Below are 14098 nucleotides of genomic sequence, written 5' to 3'. Positions count from 1 at the left end.
TCGAGCTGCATTGCGATAAGAGGAGAGATACAGATGAGACAGAATGATAGTGAGTGAAATGAGGGATGCCGACAAGAGACGGATGCAGTGAGATGAGACAAGAGAGCCGCAGACAAGATTGAGACGATAGATTCATTGTCCTGGTATTCATATTCTTGGTTCTTTCGGTAAAGTCACGTAGAAGGGAAATAAAAAAAATAATGAAAATAATAAAATAATATAATTTCCCTTCTACGTGACTTTACCGAAATAACCAAGAATATGAATCCCTGCAGTCACGAAAGCTTTAAATCGAAATGTCTTGGTATTATCTTGATTTGAAGCTTTCGTGACTGCAGGAATCCATATTCTTTCGTTCTTTCGATAAAGTCATGTAGTTATAAAAATAAAATAAATCACGACGCTTCGGGCACCTGATGACGGACGCTTGTGTTGCACCCGAAACGTCGTGATTTATTTTATTTTATACCTACGTGACTTTACCCAAAGAACCAAAGAGTTTGTCTTGGTATGTTTACGTTATGCTCATGTGTCCGTTTTATATTTATTTGGATCTCCGTTCGAGCTGATATTTGGTGCATCTATATATGTTTTGTTCAAGGAATCCACAGAGCCCCTCGATTCGCTTGGGGGCCCTGCGCTTTGACTTTTACTCTGCTTATGCCTCACGCCGCCAGTGGGCTGGGCGGCTGGAACGGCCTAAGCGGCGTAGGAAATAATACGGATAAATAACGGACTTATTCAACCTCCACCACCACCACCACCCACCCACCCACTGCCACTACGGGCGCTACCACCCCCGATAGCCCCCCCTGTAAACAGGTGGGCTCATTGTCCCGCCTCATTAAGCCACTTGATTGTTTTATGTCGCTAATCGGCCACACCTGGGGCCCCACAATCTGTCCGCTTCCACCAAAGACGGCTTGTCATTCAGAGTTTCGTGGGGGTGGCGGTGTCTGCGCTGCACGGTGATCTCTAGCCGAGGATACCCGGGTGCTTGATTCGGCGAATCGGCATGCGGGCACGTGGGTCTACAACTCCTGTTTTACGTTCAGCTGTTGCCCATCCAGGGGCACCACGGTGGCAAGATGTTTTCTCCCTTGTCTGCTATGCAGGAGGTTAAGGGTTCCATCTTGCCCTGACGATGCCTATATATTTGGAGTTTGCATGTTCTCCCCGTGGTCGTGTGGATTTTTCTCCGGGTCCTCTGTTTTTTTCAGTACATATTTAACAACATGCATTTCGATTCTTTGGCTGCGATTCATTTCCACGCGATAAGCCACTTCATTGGGCTTTCATTTGTGGTCAGGACGCTTCTGAGAAAGAGCTATATAGCTCAGTGGGGCCTTACCGGGTAAAATAAAAAATAGTTTTAGTTAAATCCCAAGCCCTATCCAGGCTAATACCTGCTTAGCACAAACCAAGATAAAGGCCCAGCCCTGCAATGTCTTGCTCATGCCACTGCTGGTGCAATGGGACCTAAAGAGAGCTCTCTGCACAGCCGCTTCCAGAGGGGCATTTGGCCTACTCTTTTTCTTTCCTTGCTGGCCAGATGTCTTGGATTCGACGGGGGGGTTCCCCGCAATTGTACCCCAGCGGGCGCGCCTCCCTGCCGACTAAACTACACCGTGCCCGTTAACGTTGCCGGGCAGACGCAGGGACTGCGGGGAGATCGTCGTCGTCTGAGGATCGCAATAGGCAGATGTATTGGAAGTCATCGGAAGTGCGGGGGGGGGGGTTGGGTGGGGGGGGCAGGGGTGGGCTTGGGGGGGGGGGGGCTCTGGGCTCCATTAGATTTGCGGGGCTTAGTAGTTGTTGAGGAATGATGCATTATTTACGACGCCTGTGGCCGGCGTGCGTTTACCCAGCAAGGACACGCGGCGCAGGCAACATTTTAATAGCGGCGGCGCTAGCGGAGCATGCAGCATTCCCCGTAATAAACCATAACAAACAATCGAGGGGGACCTAATGAAAAATAAATAAATGCTAACACAAATTTATACGAGTCGTTGGGAGAGTATTGCTTCGCAAGGGGGGAGGGGGTGGCTGGTGAAGGTGGGGTGAGAGGCAGGGTTTGGGGGGGAGTGCAGGGAATGAACGGGACAGGAGGAGAGGATACGATGGGACTTGCGTTGGTCATTCAGGGAAGGGGTGATGGGTGGGGGATGAGGGGAAGGGGTGGGATGGGGAGTGGGGGATGGGTGCGGTGGGGGGGAGGTTGGGGGTGCGTGGAGACAAAACATAAAAAGAGGAGATTGGAAAGATGGAGCGCGCCTGAGAAAGCCTGCACACCATCACGCGCCGGCAAGAAAAATCGATCCAATCTTTTTTAAAAGCAATGGCAGGTGACCCCTGACCCGTGTGGGTTGTGCTGGTGCCGCTTTTATTGATACCAAACCCGGCGCGTAACCTTGGCTCAAGGGCGCGGCCCAGCCTCTGTTCCGCGGGACGCGGGCCTCCATGAAAAAACATTACTCAACCCGCCACGAATAAAACATTCGGCCCTCTTTCCTATCCTCTGCCCCTCTTCTATTTCACCCGCTGCCTCCCTTTCCCCCCCCCGCCACTGCCTCCCCCATCCTTCTCTCTGTCTTTTTCTTACGCGGCGGCGTAAATTCGTCGCACAATATTTTTGTTCGGGGACGCTGGCCATGCCGGAGAGTCATTGGCACCTTAACTTGAGTAGTACAGTGGATGTGGTGTGCTGGGTAGCGGAACTATTTACGCCCGTTCACCGACTCACTCGGGGACCGCTCCGGTTGAAATTCAACGTTTCTTGCTAAGTAACCACAAATAGAAACGCTTCGTTGGCTCTGGTCGCCTGGGCCCGCTTGTTTTTTTGGCGTTCGAGTTCCGCCAGGGGCTGGTTATCACGTCCCCCCCCCCTCCCGCTGATTACTACGTTTCCTGTCTCTCACTGAGAGACGTAAAACGTCAACAACACAAAAAAACCTCAGCAATAACAAATAAAAATAATGTGCTTTTTGGGGTTCTTTTTTTACTCGGGTACCAATTTTTTTTTTTTAGCTGACCCAAAATAAATCTGCGGGACTGTTGCTGGCGTGGAAGTGCGCAAGATGGAAGGGTGAGTGGGCCCCCGGGATGTTTTTGCTCTCTGATAAAACTCTGATTAATGCGCCCGATTTGACTGCTGTTTTTGTGCCCCCTTACCGGTACAACACACAAGGAGGGGAAACGCTTACCCAACTTCCTCGGCAAACAATGCCACTCCACTGGCTTTTATTAGATGCATGTTGATTGCCGCACGTCGCCCAACGACCACCGCTACCACCACCGCCGCCACCGCCCGGCAGCCCAACCCAACGTGACTCCCTTGTTCTGCTGCAAAACCAAGAGCAAAAAACAGGAGCGGGCATAATTTTGGCCGTATCCTTGCGTCTGGCCGATAAGCCGACGCGGCGGTACTTGAAATGCTGAACTCCACTACGAGCCTCGCGCGCGCACGCTGCGCTGTTTTACACAAATGTTTAGGTCGCGGAATTATTTTGGCAACAGCGTGCCTGATCACTGGGGTGGTGGGGGGGGGGGGTTGCGGTGGGCGAGGTGGTGGGGTCCGTGTGGGATTTGGCGATGCGACTGCGCGTGTTCTTACAGCGCCTCCTCGAATGTGATTCGAGCCGCACCGAGAATTTGAAAGGTGTCCCCTCCCGGAGAAAAGGGAAGATCCGCCAACTGCTCAGCAGATGTTGCGAGCAATTTCTCCCCCCCACCCCATTTCCACCGCACCTCCCTCCCCACCCATCCCCCGCTCCATCAAAAGCTAAAGCTGGCGCAGGACTGCGCAAGGCATGCGTGCAATAATTATTAGCACCTTGGTTAGTGTTACGTGATTAATTCCATAATCGGCGCAGCCCAGCGCGTCGGTAGCAGCAGCAGCCCCTGCGAAGTGCAATGCAGGCGGAGGGAGGCTCTGCGAGTGCGCACGGGGAAAGGCCGAGCGTGTTTCACGAACGTGTGAAGCCTGCCGGTATATTTGCACAACGTTTATTGTCGGTATGCGTGGTAGTAAATATTAATATTCGGCTAATTTGATGGCTCAATTGGTTAATGGCTAATGTTACTCGGCGTTTTAAAACGCGCGCGTGGTGACGCTGGGACCAATCGCCCCCACTCACCCACCCCCCGCCACCGTGTTAGCGAGTAGGATTATAGCCCTACAAACGTTCGACGTTTTACACCACGTGTTGAGGGCTTTTCAGGAACTTAAACGAGTCGTGTTGTTGATTAATTATTCGATGTGTGTGTTGCATTTGGTTGGGTAAAGCGTGGGTACTCCCCCCTCCTCCAAAACGTTTGGCCAGCATGGAAGAGCAGGCCAAGTACACTTTAGAGGGAACATTAGAGGCCCAATCGCCTATAGGGTGGCGTGGCAGAGAGGAGGTGGCAGTGAGTGGCTCAGTGTGGCCTGAGTTGCAGCGCAGCCCAGGGCTTAATTTAAGACTTCCATTGAGACCCATAAACTTACATTGAGACCCATAGACTTACATAGACACACAACTACTCAAATTGATTGAGATCCATAGACTTATATAGAGACCCATAACCCTACATTGAGACCCATAGACTTAACATAGACACTCATAGATTTACACAGGGATCCATTTCAGTCACGTTTATCGGGCCACCGCCCCATATTGACTCTCCTTGGTCACGTGCAACATACTCCAGTCTTACCAGCGACGAGAAAAATGTCTCCGAACTCGGCACACCAAATCCACTGTAGTCACGCGTGCCCAGCTCGATTCTTGCCAGCAAGCCAGAACATCTTCAGCGAAAAAAGTAAGCTTTGGACAAAACGGTCACAAGAGGTGAACAAGAGCGGCACGTGGAGGCTGTGTGTAGGGGCTGTGGAGTTTGTGCGTTGAAGGCTGTGTGGGGAGGCTGTGTGGAGGTTGTGTGTGGAGGCTATGTGGAGGCTGAGGTTGTGTGCGGAGGCTATGTAGACGCTGTGTGGAGGCTGAGGCTGTGTGTGGAGGCTGTGTGGAGGCCGAGGCTGTGCGTGGAGGCTGTGTTTCAGTGGCACACTACGCTATCTCAGCGCACATCACTTAGCGGATAATAACAAGAGAGTGCGCAGCGTCCCTGGGGGATTGTGTATGAATTTTTGAGCGTTATCTTCTCGTGGGTGTGGGTTTTCTCCAGTGGCTATGGTTTTCTTTCTATTAAAAGTGCGTGTATATATACTACACAAAGCTAAAGATCCCCCGCGGAGCCATCAATAGACTTTTGGGGAAAGTGCCATTAGCGCGTAGCACCTATGGAGGCCGGCCCGGAACACGAGGGGGTGAGTGGCCAGCACCACGCCCGGTCTCTTTGGTCTCCTGAGTGGCGATGTTTACACAATGCACCAGGTATTTATTTCAGGCTGAGTCGACTTAGAGGAGGCCCGGGATCTAGTATAGATATTTGTCACTGATGTTGGTCCATGGGTGCGAATTCAACTTGGGATGCCGGGTTCGCAGGTCAGTGTGCTAACTACTGCGCCTCTCCTCCCACACATATATACACACGTGGGGAGCGGTAGTGTAGTGGTCTCGGAAGCTGTGCTACGAACCCGGCCACACGAATTCCACTCAAGCTCACGGCCAACACCAGTGACGATTCTCTGAACCAGTCCTGGGCCTCCACTAGGTCGACTGAGCTACAAACGAGTACCTGGTGCATTGTGTACACATCAGCGCTAAGGAGACAGGGCGTGGTTTGTGGAGGATGGCCCGGGCCGTCGGCTTCCAGAGGAGGGTGTTTTGTGGCCTGCTTCTTCACACCGGTCAGACGTCTCCGCAGAGGTGGCAGTACCCACACTCAACCTCACTACGCTCAACCTGCCGATTGATCGACTTCAACCGCTGTTGTATATCTAAATGTTGGTGCTGCTGCTTGGTGCACAGATCTCAGGGGAACCGTTGTTTCAACTGCCGCGTCAGCAGAGTGCATCTTACCGGCGACCTCTGGATCGCAAACCTACTGATTCGCTCACCTTCGCCACACCGTTGTGGCAGCGTCGGGCTCTTGTAAACGATCAAATCGCGAGGATTATCATCATCATCATCAAGTTTACATTTTGTCTTGATCATGCAAGATTCACCCATGCGTTTTCCATCTGCATCACCTTTCTGGGCGTCCTTCCCCCCCCCTCGCTCTCTCCTTCCCGCCCCCCCAACACTCTCCCCCCACACCCCTCCCCCTGCCCCCCACCCCCTACCACCCCCATCTACCCCCCAAAACCCACCCCCTCCCATTTCCCGGTTAACAGATGGGCTGGGAATAGACATTCTCTCTGTTTGTAAGGAACAGATGGCCAGGGACTGGCTCAGAGTGCTGGATTTTTTTTCTGCGTGTGTTTTTTTTCCTTTTTCCCTCTCTCCGTGAGATGTGAACGCAGCAGCAGTGAGCCGCTTTAAAAGATACGGCTTCGTCCACTGATCTCTGCTGGAATTACACGAAATAAAGTCGCTCGAAGAGAGAACGAGAGAGAGAGCTTTCATATCCGCGCGTACAGAACGCGGAACAACGTAAGACAATGATTATGCCGCTCGTGCGGCGTATGCCCATCGAGGGGCATTGGTGCTCATCTCCTGCTCATGGCTCTGCTGAGCCAGTGCTGTAAATTCTACGTTCCTATGGCGGGGAGGGGTGCGGTGAAATCATATGCCTCTGTTGGCTTCCCCCGGAAAGTGATTGTTGTTGTAGCCTGCCCCCCGGTGGGGAGTTGAACTCGCAACCTTCCTCTTGTGAGCTCCTCTCGCTGAGCCACCTGGCTGGATAGTGTGAGCCACTCTACGATATACGCGTGACGAAAACAAATACACTCGGCACATTTCGTAAAATAACACCGTGGCCTTAAAAGGAAGAGTGCGTGAGAGGCGATGTATCGGTGGGGGGGGGGGGGCGGGGGTGGCCAAAAGCACGTCAAGTAATCCGTTTTATTCACGCGGACATAAAATAATGAGAGCATGTGGTCATTCCAGCCGCACTTAAGCCACCAAACGATCTAGGTCTCCCCTACACCGTGTCAGTTACGTCGCTATTTTCTTTTCCCATACTTCACGCCGGTCAGTGAAGGGGGGCGGTCGGTGGGTCGGGATTGGGGGTTGAAGGGGTTGGGGGGGAGATGGGGGGGGGGGGAGATTGCCCGGTTCTGACATCACTCGCCGACTGACAGCTGCCATCATCGGGAATCAAACTCGGGTGGTCGGGATGGCGGCGAAGCGCCCAACATGCGCCGCGCTCGCGAGAGCCCCTTGCTTTAAACGGCGCCGTCGCGTTTCAGTCGCTCGTTGCCACAACAACAGCAAAAAAAGGCCGCATTTCACTTGCAATAGTTGTGCTATCGTCAAGGATTGTTGTCTCACGCAAGGTGGTGCACTGCTCGCCTGTTACCGTGAGGGTTCTCAATTGAAATGTGCTGCCGCTAGACGTGACAATGGCACATTGATAAACTGTCGTGTTGTATGTATATATGTTTACACAGTATAGCTTGACAATGCTTCTGTGTTTGCAGTGGCACACTAGCACTATTAACAGGAACAAAAAACATTTGTCGACAACACTGGCCAGCTCTTAGAAGCTGGCTACACATAGATGGGCTCTCTGTGGAGCTCCCCGTGTTATAATATCGATATAATAATAATGTTGAGTTTTACACATATAGCGTCATCGTTCATGCAAATTGCATCTCTCAGTCGCCGAGGAACCACAACCAAGCCCGAAGGCAGCGTCCAGGCAGTGAGCCGGCACTACCAACGTTCACCCAAGCTCTGCAATCCTTTGCATAGCAAGACGTTTTCAGCCAATCAACGAGTGTTTGCGTGCGTGATGAAACCCGGGGTGTTCTGTAAGAGGCCGCTCCCATCAGCAGCGGCGTGAACCAGCGATTGCTCCTTTACCTTTACTCCCTTGTGGCGGCAGTCGGGGGCGTGGGATTTAAGAAACTCACCCCCCCCCCCCCCCGTCGTTTCGAATGCCGTGCCGGGGGATTTAATTGAACCGACGAACCCCCGTTTTGGATCGCAAGTCATTAATCACGGTCGTCTTTGTTTCCTTGTCTTTGATTTTTTGTCGCTTTTGCAGAATCGAGGATGTACTTCAAAAACCCGGGACTCTACTGACCGGGCGTCAAGGTGGCAACGAATTGGGTTGAGGGGGTTGTGGGGCGGGGGGGGGGTTGGGGGGCAGGGCAGGGTTGGGGCAGGGGGTGGATGGCGTTTGGACTAAAACGAGCGGACGGAGTTGTCAAGGGTCACGCAGCCAAGTGGTCAGTGGCGATCACAGCCCAGGGGCCCCTGTGGGGGTGAGGTGGGGAAGGGGGGGGGGGGAGCTGGGGCGGGTGGGGGGGGGGGTATGTCCGGGGGTCGAGCCCCCCGTGAACCCAGGGGGGGGGGGGGGGGTCCGGAGGCTGCCCCGACTCTTCCCGAGCGATTTCCTGTTTGTGCCCCGGCGTGCGGGGGACCGGTGCCTCGTGCCCGTTGCTACGGCTGCCCCCCGCGTGTTTGCGGGTCGAGAGGCCACCGGACGTCCGACGGTTCACTCCACGTGCCGGGAGATTCCTCCTCCTCCTCGTCGTCGTCCTCTTCTTCTTCTTCTGCAGCTGAATTCTCCAGGAACCCGAAAACACATCGGGAGCTGCTTGCGAGTGGCTCATAAAAAAAGGGGGGGGGGGGGGAGGCGGGGGCTGGCTGAGAATTTGTTGACACTGAATCCCGGTGTCTGCGGGAGTGAATCTGCATGTCCCGTCTTTACTTGTGGTTGCTGAACATGAACGTGTGTTTGGGGCGTGGGGGGGCGGCCCTAAGATGCTGCAGCGGCTGGTGGTTTTTTTTTTTGGGGGGGGGGGGCGTGGGGAGGTCAGGGTTATGATCCACCACCCCTCCCCCCCCCTCCCACTTGGATATTGATTGCGGTTGTAAAATATAAAACGGAGTGTGCCCCTCTCCTACCCCCCCCCCGCCCACCCCTCCCCCCTCTTCTCCCACCACCCCAACAACACGTCCATACACATTCCCTCTTATTCCTTACCCACCCCTCCTACCCCCCTTACCCCCCTTCCTACCCCCCCTCCCCAAAAGATAGAGTAATGCAAGGGCACTTTGCGATGGTGCGAACACAAAATTCAATAGAGAGCACTGCCCTACAGCCAGCCATGCTCGGGAGTATAACACACACAAAACACGAGATGCACCTTTTTACAAACTTAGTTTTTTTCTTGTGTAATTTATGATTTTATATACTTGTTTTCAAACAGTGCACAAAACCTCTCTCCCGTGAGTGTCGCCTGTGTCGGGGGTTCACCGGCGGTGGCGGTGGTGTGTTTTGCGGGAAGCTCCCTCGTTCAGGGGGAACCCTACTGATTTATTCTACAGATCTCGTATTCCCTTCCCGTGGTGGGCGGCGGTGGCGCGGGTGGGTGGGGGGAGGTTGGCGCTCTTGGTGGTGGCGCTGGAGGTGGCGCACCGCTGACCCACACGCACACACGCACGGACGGGCGCGACGCCACTTGACTATGTAATTACGAAACGGGAGTTGAGGACGCAGTTGCTCATGCCAACGGTTAATTGTCGCCAGAGTTAGCTCTTATAAGATCCATTGTACAGTAACGAATCTGCAGTCATTTTTAACGCGAGCGCAAAAAAAAAAACGATTGAGAAGAACACGCGCGCGCGCGCGCACACACACACACGTGAACAATACTTGCTGTAAAATATTAACACTGTTGTCTTACTTCGGGCCCCGTGAAACGACCGGGGTTTCCTGTAACACTTTCATAAATGATGGCACCCATCCTGTAACTTCCAACTTTTATGTGACCGTTGTTTTTTTTTGTAAAAATCAAAAAGCTGAAAGAAAAAAAAAACGTAAGAAAAATATTAAACTTCACGTCCGGATATTTTTGTGTTCTCTCCAATCGTCACGCACACGCTCGCGTAACGCGCACACTCGCGTAACGCGCACACGCGTGTAATACGCACACGCGTGTAATACGCACATGTGCGGCGCACTCGTTGAGGTGAGAACGACGGGGAGGGTGGCCGCCGCTGCCTCGGAGACGTCACGAAGCTGGGCTGGAGCCCTCTGAGATCCTGGGTTCGAATCCAGGCACCAGTTGCCCCCGAGATTAAACCGCGTCCTCCCAAGTGTCGTGAGTTGATAGTTTCGGCATGGTCACCGATGACCAAACGAACCGTCAGATTGTTAAATGTTATTCTGTACTGAATTCGGCAATTTTACAGCTCCTGAACATGAAAATATTGAAGTCGCTGTCATGTGGCGAACGTTACTCTCACATGGCCGAGTGCGGTAGGGTAAAAAGCCCTTGACAGTGTGGACCAGAGGTTACGTGATGGGATCTCAGAGGTTGCTCTGCAATATCCACTTCCGTGGGGCCGTGATGACGGGAAGCGTCGCGCGGCTGCGAGAAATTTCAACGTATTGTTCCGTCTCGTGACGATGCGACGCTTATTTAGTGTGATTGGGATGACCGTTTTGGGGAAAAATAATTATAAAAAAAACGAAATGAGTTGAAACGACGAGTGAGCGAAGATGAACCGGAGACTGGGGTTGAGAAATCGCATCGTGGTATTTTGTTGGACGAACCGGTGACGCAATTCGGAAATGAAACTGAGGCAGCTGTAATAAAGCCCTCTCGGTTTAAACCCAGGCTGTCAGGGGATTTCAACTTGGATCACAAAGGAGTTTAAACTCGGGACTAATGGGGAATTGACCTCAAACCATCATGCGATTTGAACCCACATTATTGAGGGATTTGAATGCCAGGCTAATGGGATTTAAGCGCCAATTACCGTGGGATTTAAACGGAGGGTTTAATGGGATTTTAACTCGAAACCACTGGGATTTGACCGCAGCAATACTGCGGTATTTAAAACCGGACTCCCATGGGATATGACCTCATACAGTCATGCGATTCAAACTGACACTATAATGGTGTTTGAACTCAGACTTGCATTGCGCGTCGATTCCGTAGTCATGGCTAAGCCATCAGTGGGCCGTTGTTTCGAATCCCCCTCCAGGTGTTGTGATCCTGCACCCGTCGCCATGCCTCCTGCATTGGCTTCACGTCTGCACTGAGCGCGATGAACAATGAATCCCCTTCATCGGGAATGTCAAAACTCAAACTGAGGACCACACCCAACCTGAATTCGAACAAATCGGGGATTAAATTTCTCACCATTTCCCGGGTTCCCTCGTAGACTGGAGTAGCTGGCGCGTGGCTTTAGTGGCAACCACGGGCAACAGTGAGGTATACTGGATGTGGTGTGCCGGGCGCCACTCCCTTGGTCAATCCACTGCTGGACAAAGGCATCCCGAAGCAGTTGCCATCTCACGATCCTGCGACGCATCGATCCACCTAGCACCCACACACGAGCTTATTGGGTTCCTCCGGTATGAATAAATATCCTGATTGTGATCTAATTGCTCCGTCTCCTCGATGCGCGTCCTCCTGGGCACGTTTCCCTCCTTTGGCTGCCATCATAATTATCGACCATCGTCCCCGACGCATCCCTGCCGAAGCCCGCTTTTCATCGCAGGTCGGAGGATGTCATTGGCACTGCGTGCATTCTCTAATCCAAGTGCTCCTCTTGTCCTCTGCCAACTGCATTGCGGATGGTCGTGCTGCTTCGAGGCAAGGTTCACCAGCGCTGCCGTGAGTGATCGGCCACGATTTCGGAACGTGTGTGGCCGTTACTCCGCCCTCCAGCGAGGAGGCAACAGGCCGAAACGACTGCGCGGGTCCTGTAGCATGTTATAAAGGGGCCCTAAATTAAACATATTAAAGCAAACATTTTTTTACTTGCATAGTAAAGTAATTGTATTTTTTTCATTTTCAATACAGCCAGATAATGCGACATCTCTAACCTTAAACAGCCAGTCATTCATAAAATTGAAGGCGGTATAGTACTATTGTAATAGAGCAAGTGCAGAATCACTGGACCGAAATTGATAGTAATATAGTAATAGGTTTTTACCCTTTCAACTGTTACAAAAGCTGACACCTTTATACAAGGCATCATGTTTGCAATAACCACAACACAAGCAGTCAAAATGCAAACAAAAGAAAACAACTCTGATAATGATAATGATATGTACTGTCCTTGAAGTTGATTGGTCCACACCCGAGACAGCTTTTCTTAGAGCCTAGTCTCCATTGGTGTTGGACCAGATGACGCCAAAAGGCGTCGAAATTGATAGCTTGAAAGCATTTAGCGCGGGGCCCTTGAAAGTGCGGGGCCCGTAGCTACTACATATGTAGCTACTTTTGCTACGAGGATAATCCGCCACTGTATAGTCCCCTGTTTTCAAAAGCTTAAACGTCACGTTGCGAACCGTCCACACGCTCCAGGGATGTTTCTAGACCCGCCTCTAGTTGTAAGTATGTTGAACTTCGTTCCTATCGTACGTAGCCAACGGTGCTAATCGGAGTCTGTTCAGTGACCCCTTCCTTGTCCAGCAAAGCCCTACCGTACGACACTTCACGTCACAGCCTCAGACAGGTGTACCTAGCCTGGCACAACCGCTGTGTCGAAGTCACCGTCACTCAGGTGGCGAATGGGCGGTTACCGTTACACCTCACGAATCCGTCCTCAAAATCATCACCATCGCTGCGTAACCAATAATGAATAATGTGTTAACGCTTAATGCGAACTGTTTTTGGTTTTATTTCACCCCCCGGTCCTGAGATATTCATTTGTGCCTCCCCCCCACCCACCGTGAAGAATGAGAAGACGCCCAGCTGGCTAAAACATTGCCTCCTTCACTCTCAGTGGTGGAGGGGGTGGGGGGGAGGGAAAGACAGCAAATACCACAAACAAAACCAATCTGCTATTTCTGTTTAATCAGCTCACGTAAATAGAGGCGCGCGCGTGTGTGTGGAGTGCGGCACGCGCACCTTGTTTGATTTACGCTCTTAGGCAAATGTATCGCGGGTTAAGGGGACAACTAAATGCACCGATTGACGCGGAAGTTGGCTACCCCGACGGCTTTACTTAACGGAGATTTATAAAGCCCCAAAATCCTTAACGCCGCGTAAATTCGTGCCAGGCGGGGAGGGTGGCGAGTAGATTCGTAAATAAGCGGACGTTTAGCGAGATACGCTGGGGATTTGCTGCTGCTGCTGCCCGTTGGGCTCGATTCGATCTCCGGGCGCAGCAGTTGAAGGAACGGGGCAAGTTGATTGAATCTCGGCCGCTAGCGTGGCTCACGCCCCCTCCCCCTGGCCTCCTCCCGGCAGCGTATAAGTGGGTAACACCGGAGTTGAAATCGACAGACGAGAATTCGCGTGTGGTCGGTGGGGTCAAATATGGGTACTCCCGCCGAGGACCAAGATGCCTGTCCGACGTGGAAGAGTAGGCCAATATATATCAATCTGCTGGCAGGGTTGGCCACGTGCGTTGGAAAAGAAGTTCAACATATTTCTGCCAGCAGTGGCGTGAACGACATCGGTTATGCGTGCGATCAGCAGCGCTGAGACCCATCTCCGAGCCGCCCCGCGACACCAATGTCACACTCACGTGCGTGTGTGGTCGGGAGCGGTGACACAGTGGTTAGCGCACTCCCCGCCCACAGACAACATCCGTGATCAATATCTGAACCGTTTCTGGGCCTCCCCTAGGACGCGAGTACCTGGTGCGGCGTGTAAACATTGGCACTTGGTCAGGTCATCTCAGTTTGCAGCCCGCATGCCCACCCACCGCATGGCCAAGCAGCTTCTCTGTTTGGCCAGGTAGAGGGGGGCTAAACGGGCGCGGCACGGGCTACAGAAGAGATGGAGCTGATGCGGTACGGGAGGATGGGGAGCTGAGTGGACTTGACGTTGACCTGGTACAGGCGGTGTCAAGATCGACCTCTGTAGAGGAGGCTCGTGAAGTACGCCACTGGGCAGTTGGAGGAAATCGACATCCAACAACAACGGAGGGCGGAGGAGCGACGCTCACAACAACGAGCGGAGCGCCGAGCGGCTAAAACAAAGCGAGGTGGCACAGTGGGGGGCACAAGTGGTGCATCTGCCAGTCATCTCAGCTGGTCAACTCATAATACCTGGGTCTGTTCTGACAGCCTGCTGACA

The 14098-nt window shown here is 52.7% G+C and overlaps 1 protein-coding gene across 1 annotated transcript in view; it reads left to right on the top strand.

Annotated features, from left to right (window-relative positions):
- The window catches only part of DACH1 (dachshund family transcription factor 1), a 168907-nt gene extending 160735 nt beyond the window's left edge, over positions 1–8172 (top strand). The window contains exon 13 of the mRNA XM_078602693.1: positions 8092–8172. Within this exon, the coding sequence (XP_078458819.1) occupies positions 8092–8129 (38 nt within the window). The 3' untranslated portion in view covers positions 8130–8172. The remainder of the gene's footprint in view (positions 1–8091) is intronic.
- Positions 8173–14098: the final 5926 nt, after the last annotated feature.

The sequence above is a fragment of the Lampetra planeri genome, chromosome 19 (genome assembly GCF_965212315.1).
Source record: "Lampetra planeri chromosome 19, kcLamPlan1.2.h2, whole genome shotgun sequence".
Classification (NCBI taxonomy): Eukaryota; Metazoa; Chordata; class Hyperoartia; order Petromyzontiformes; family Petromyzontidae; genus Lampetra; species Lampetra planeri.
Note: the sequence above shows the minus strand (reverse complement) of the source record. Positions and strands in the feature narration are given on the sequence as shown.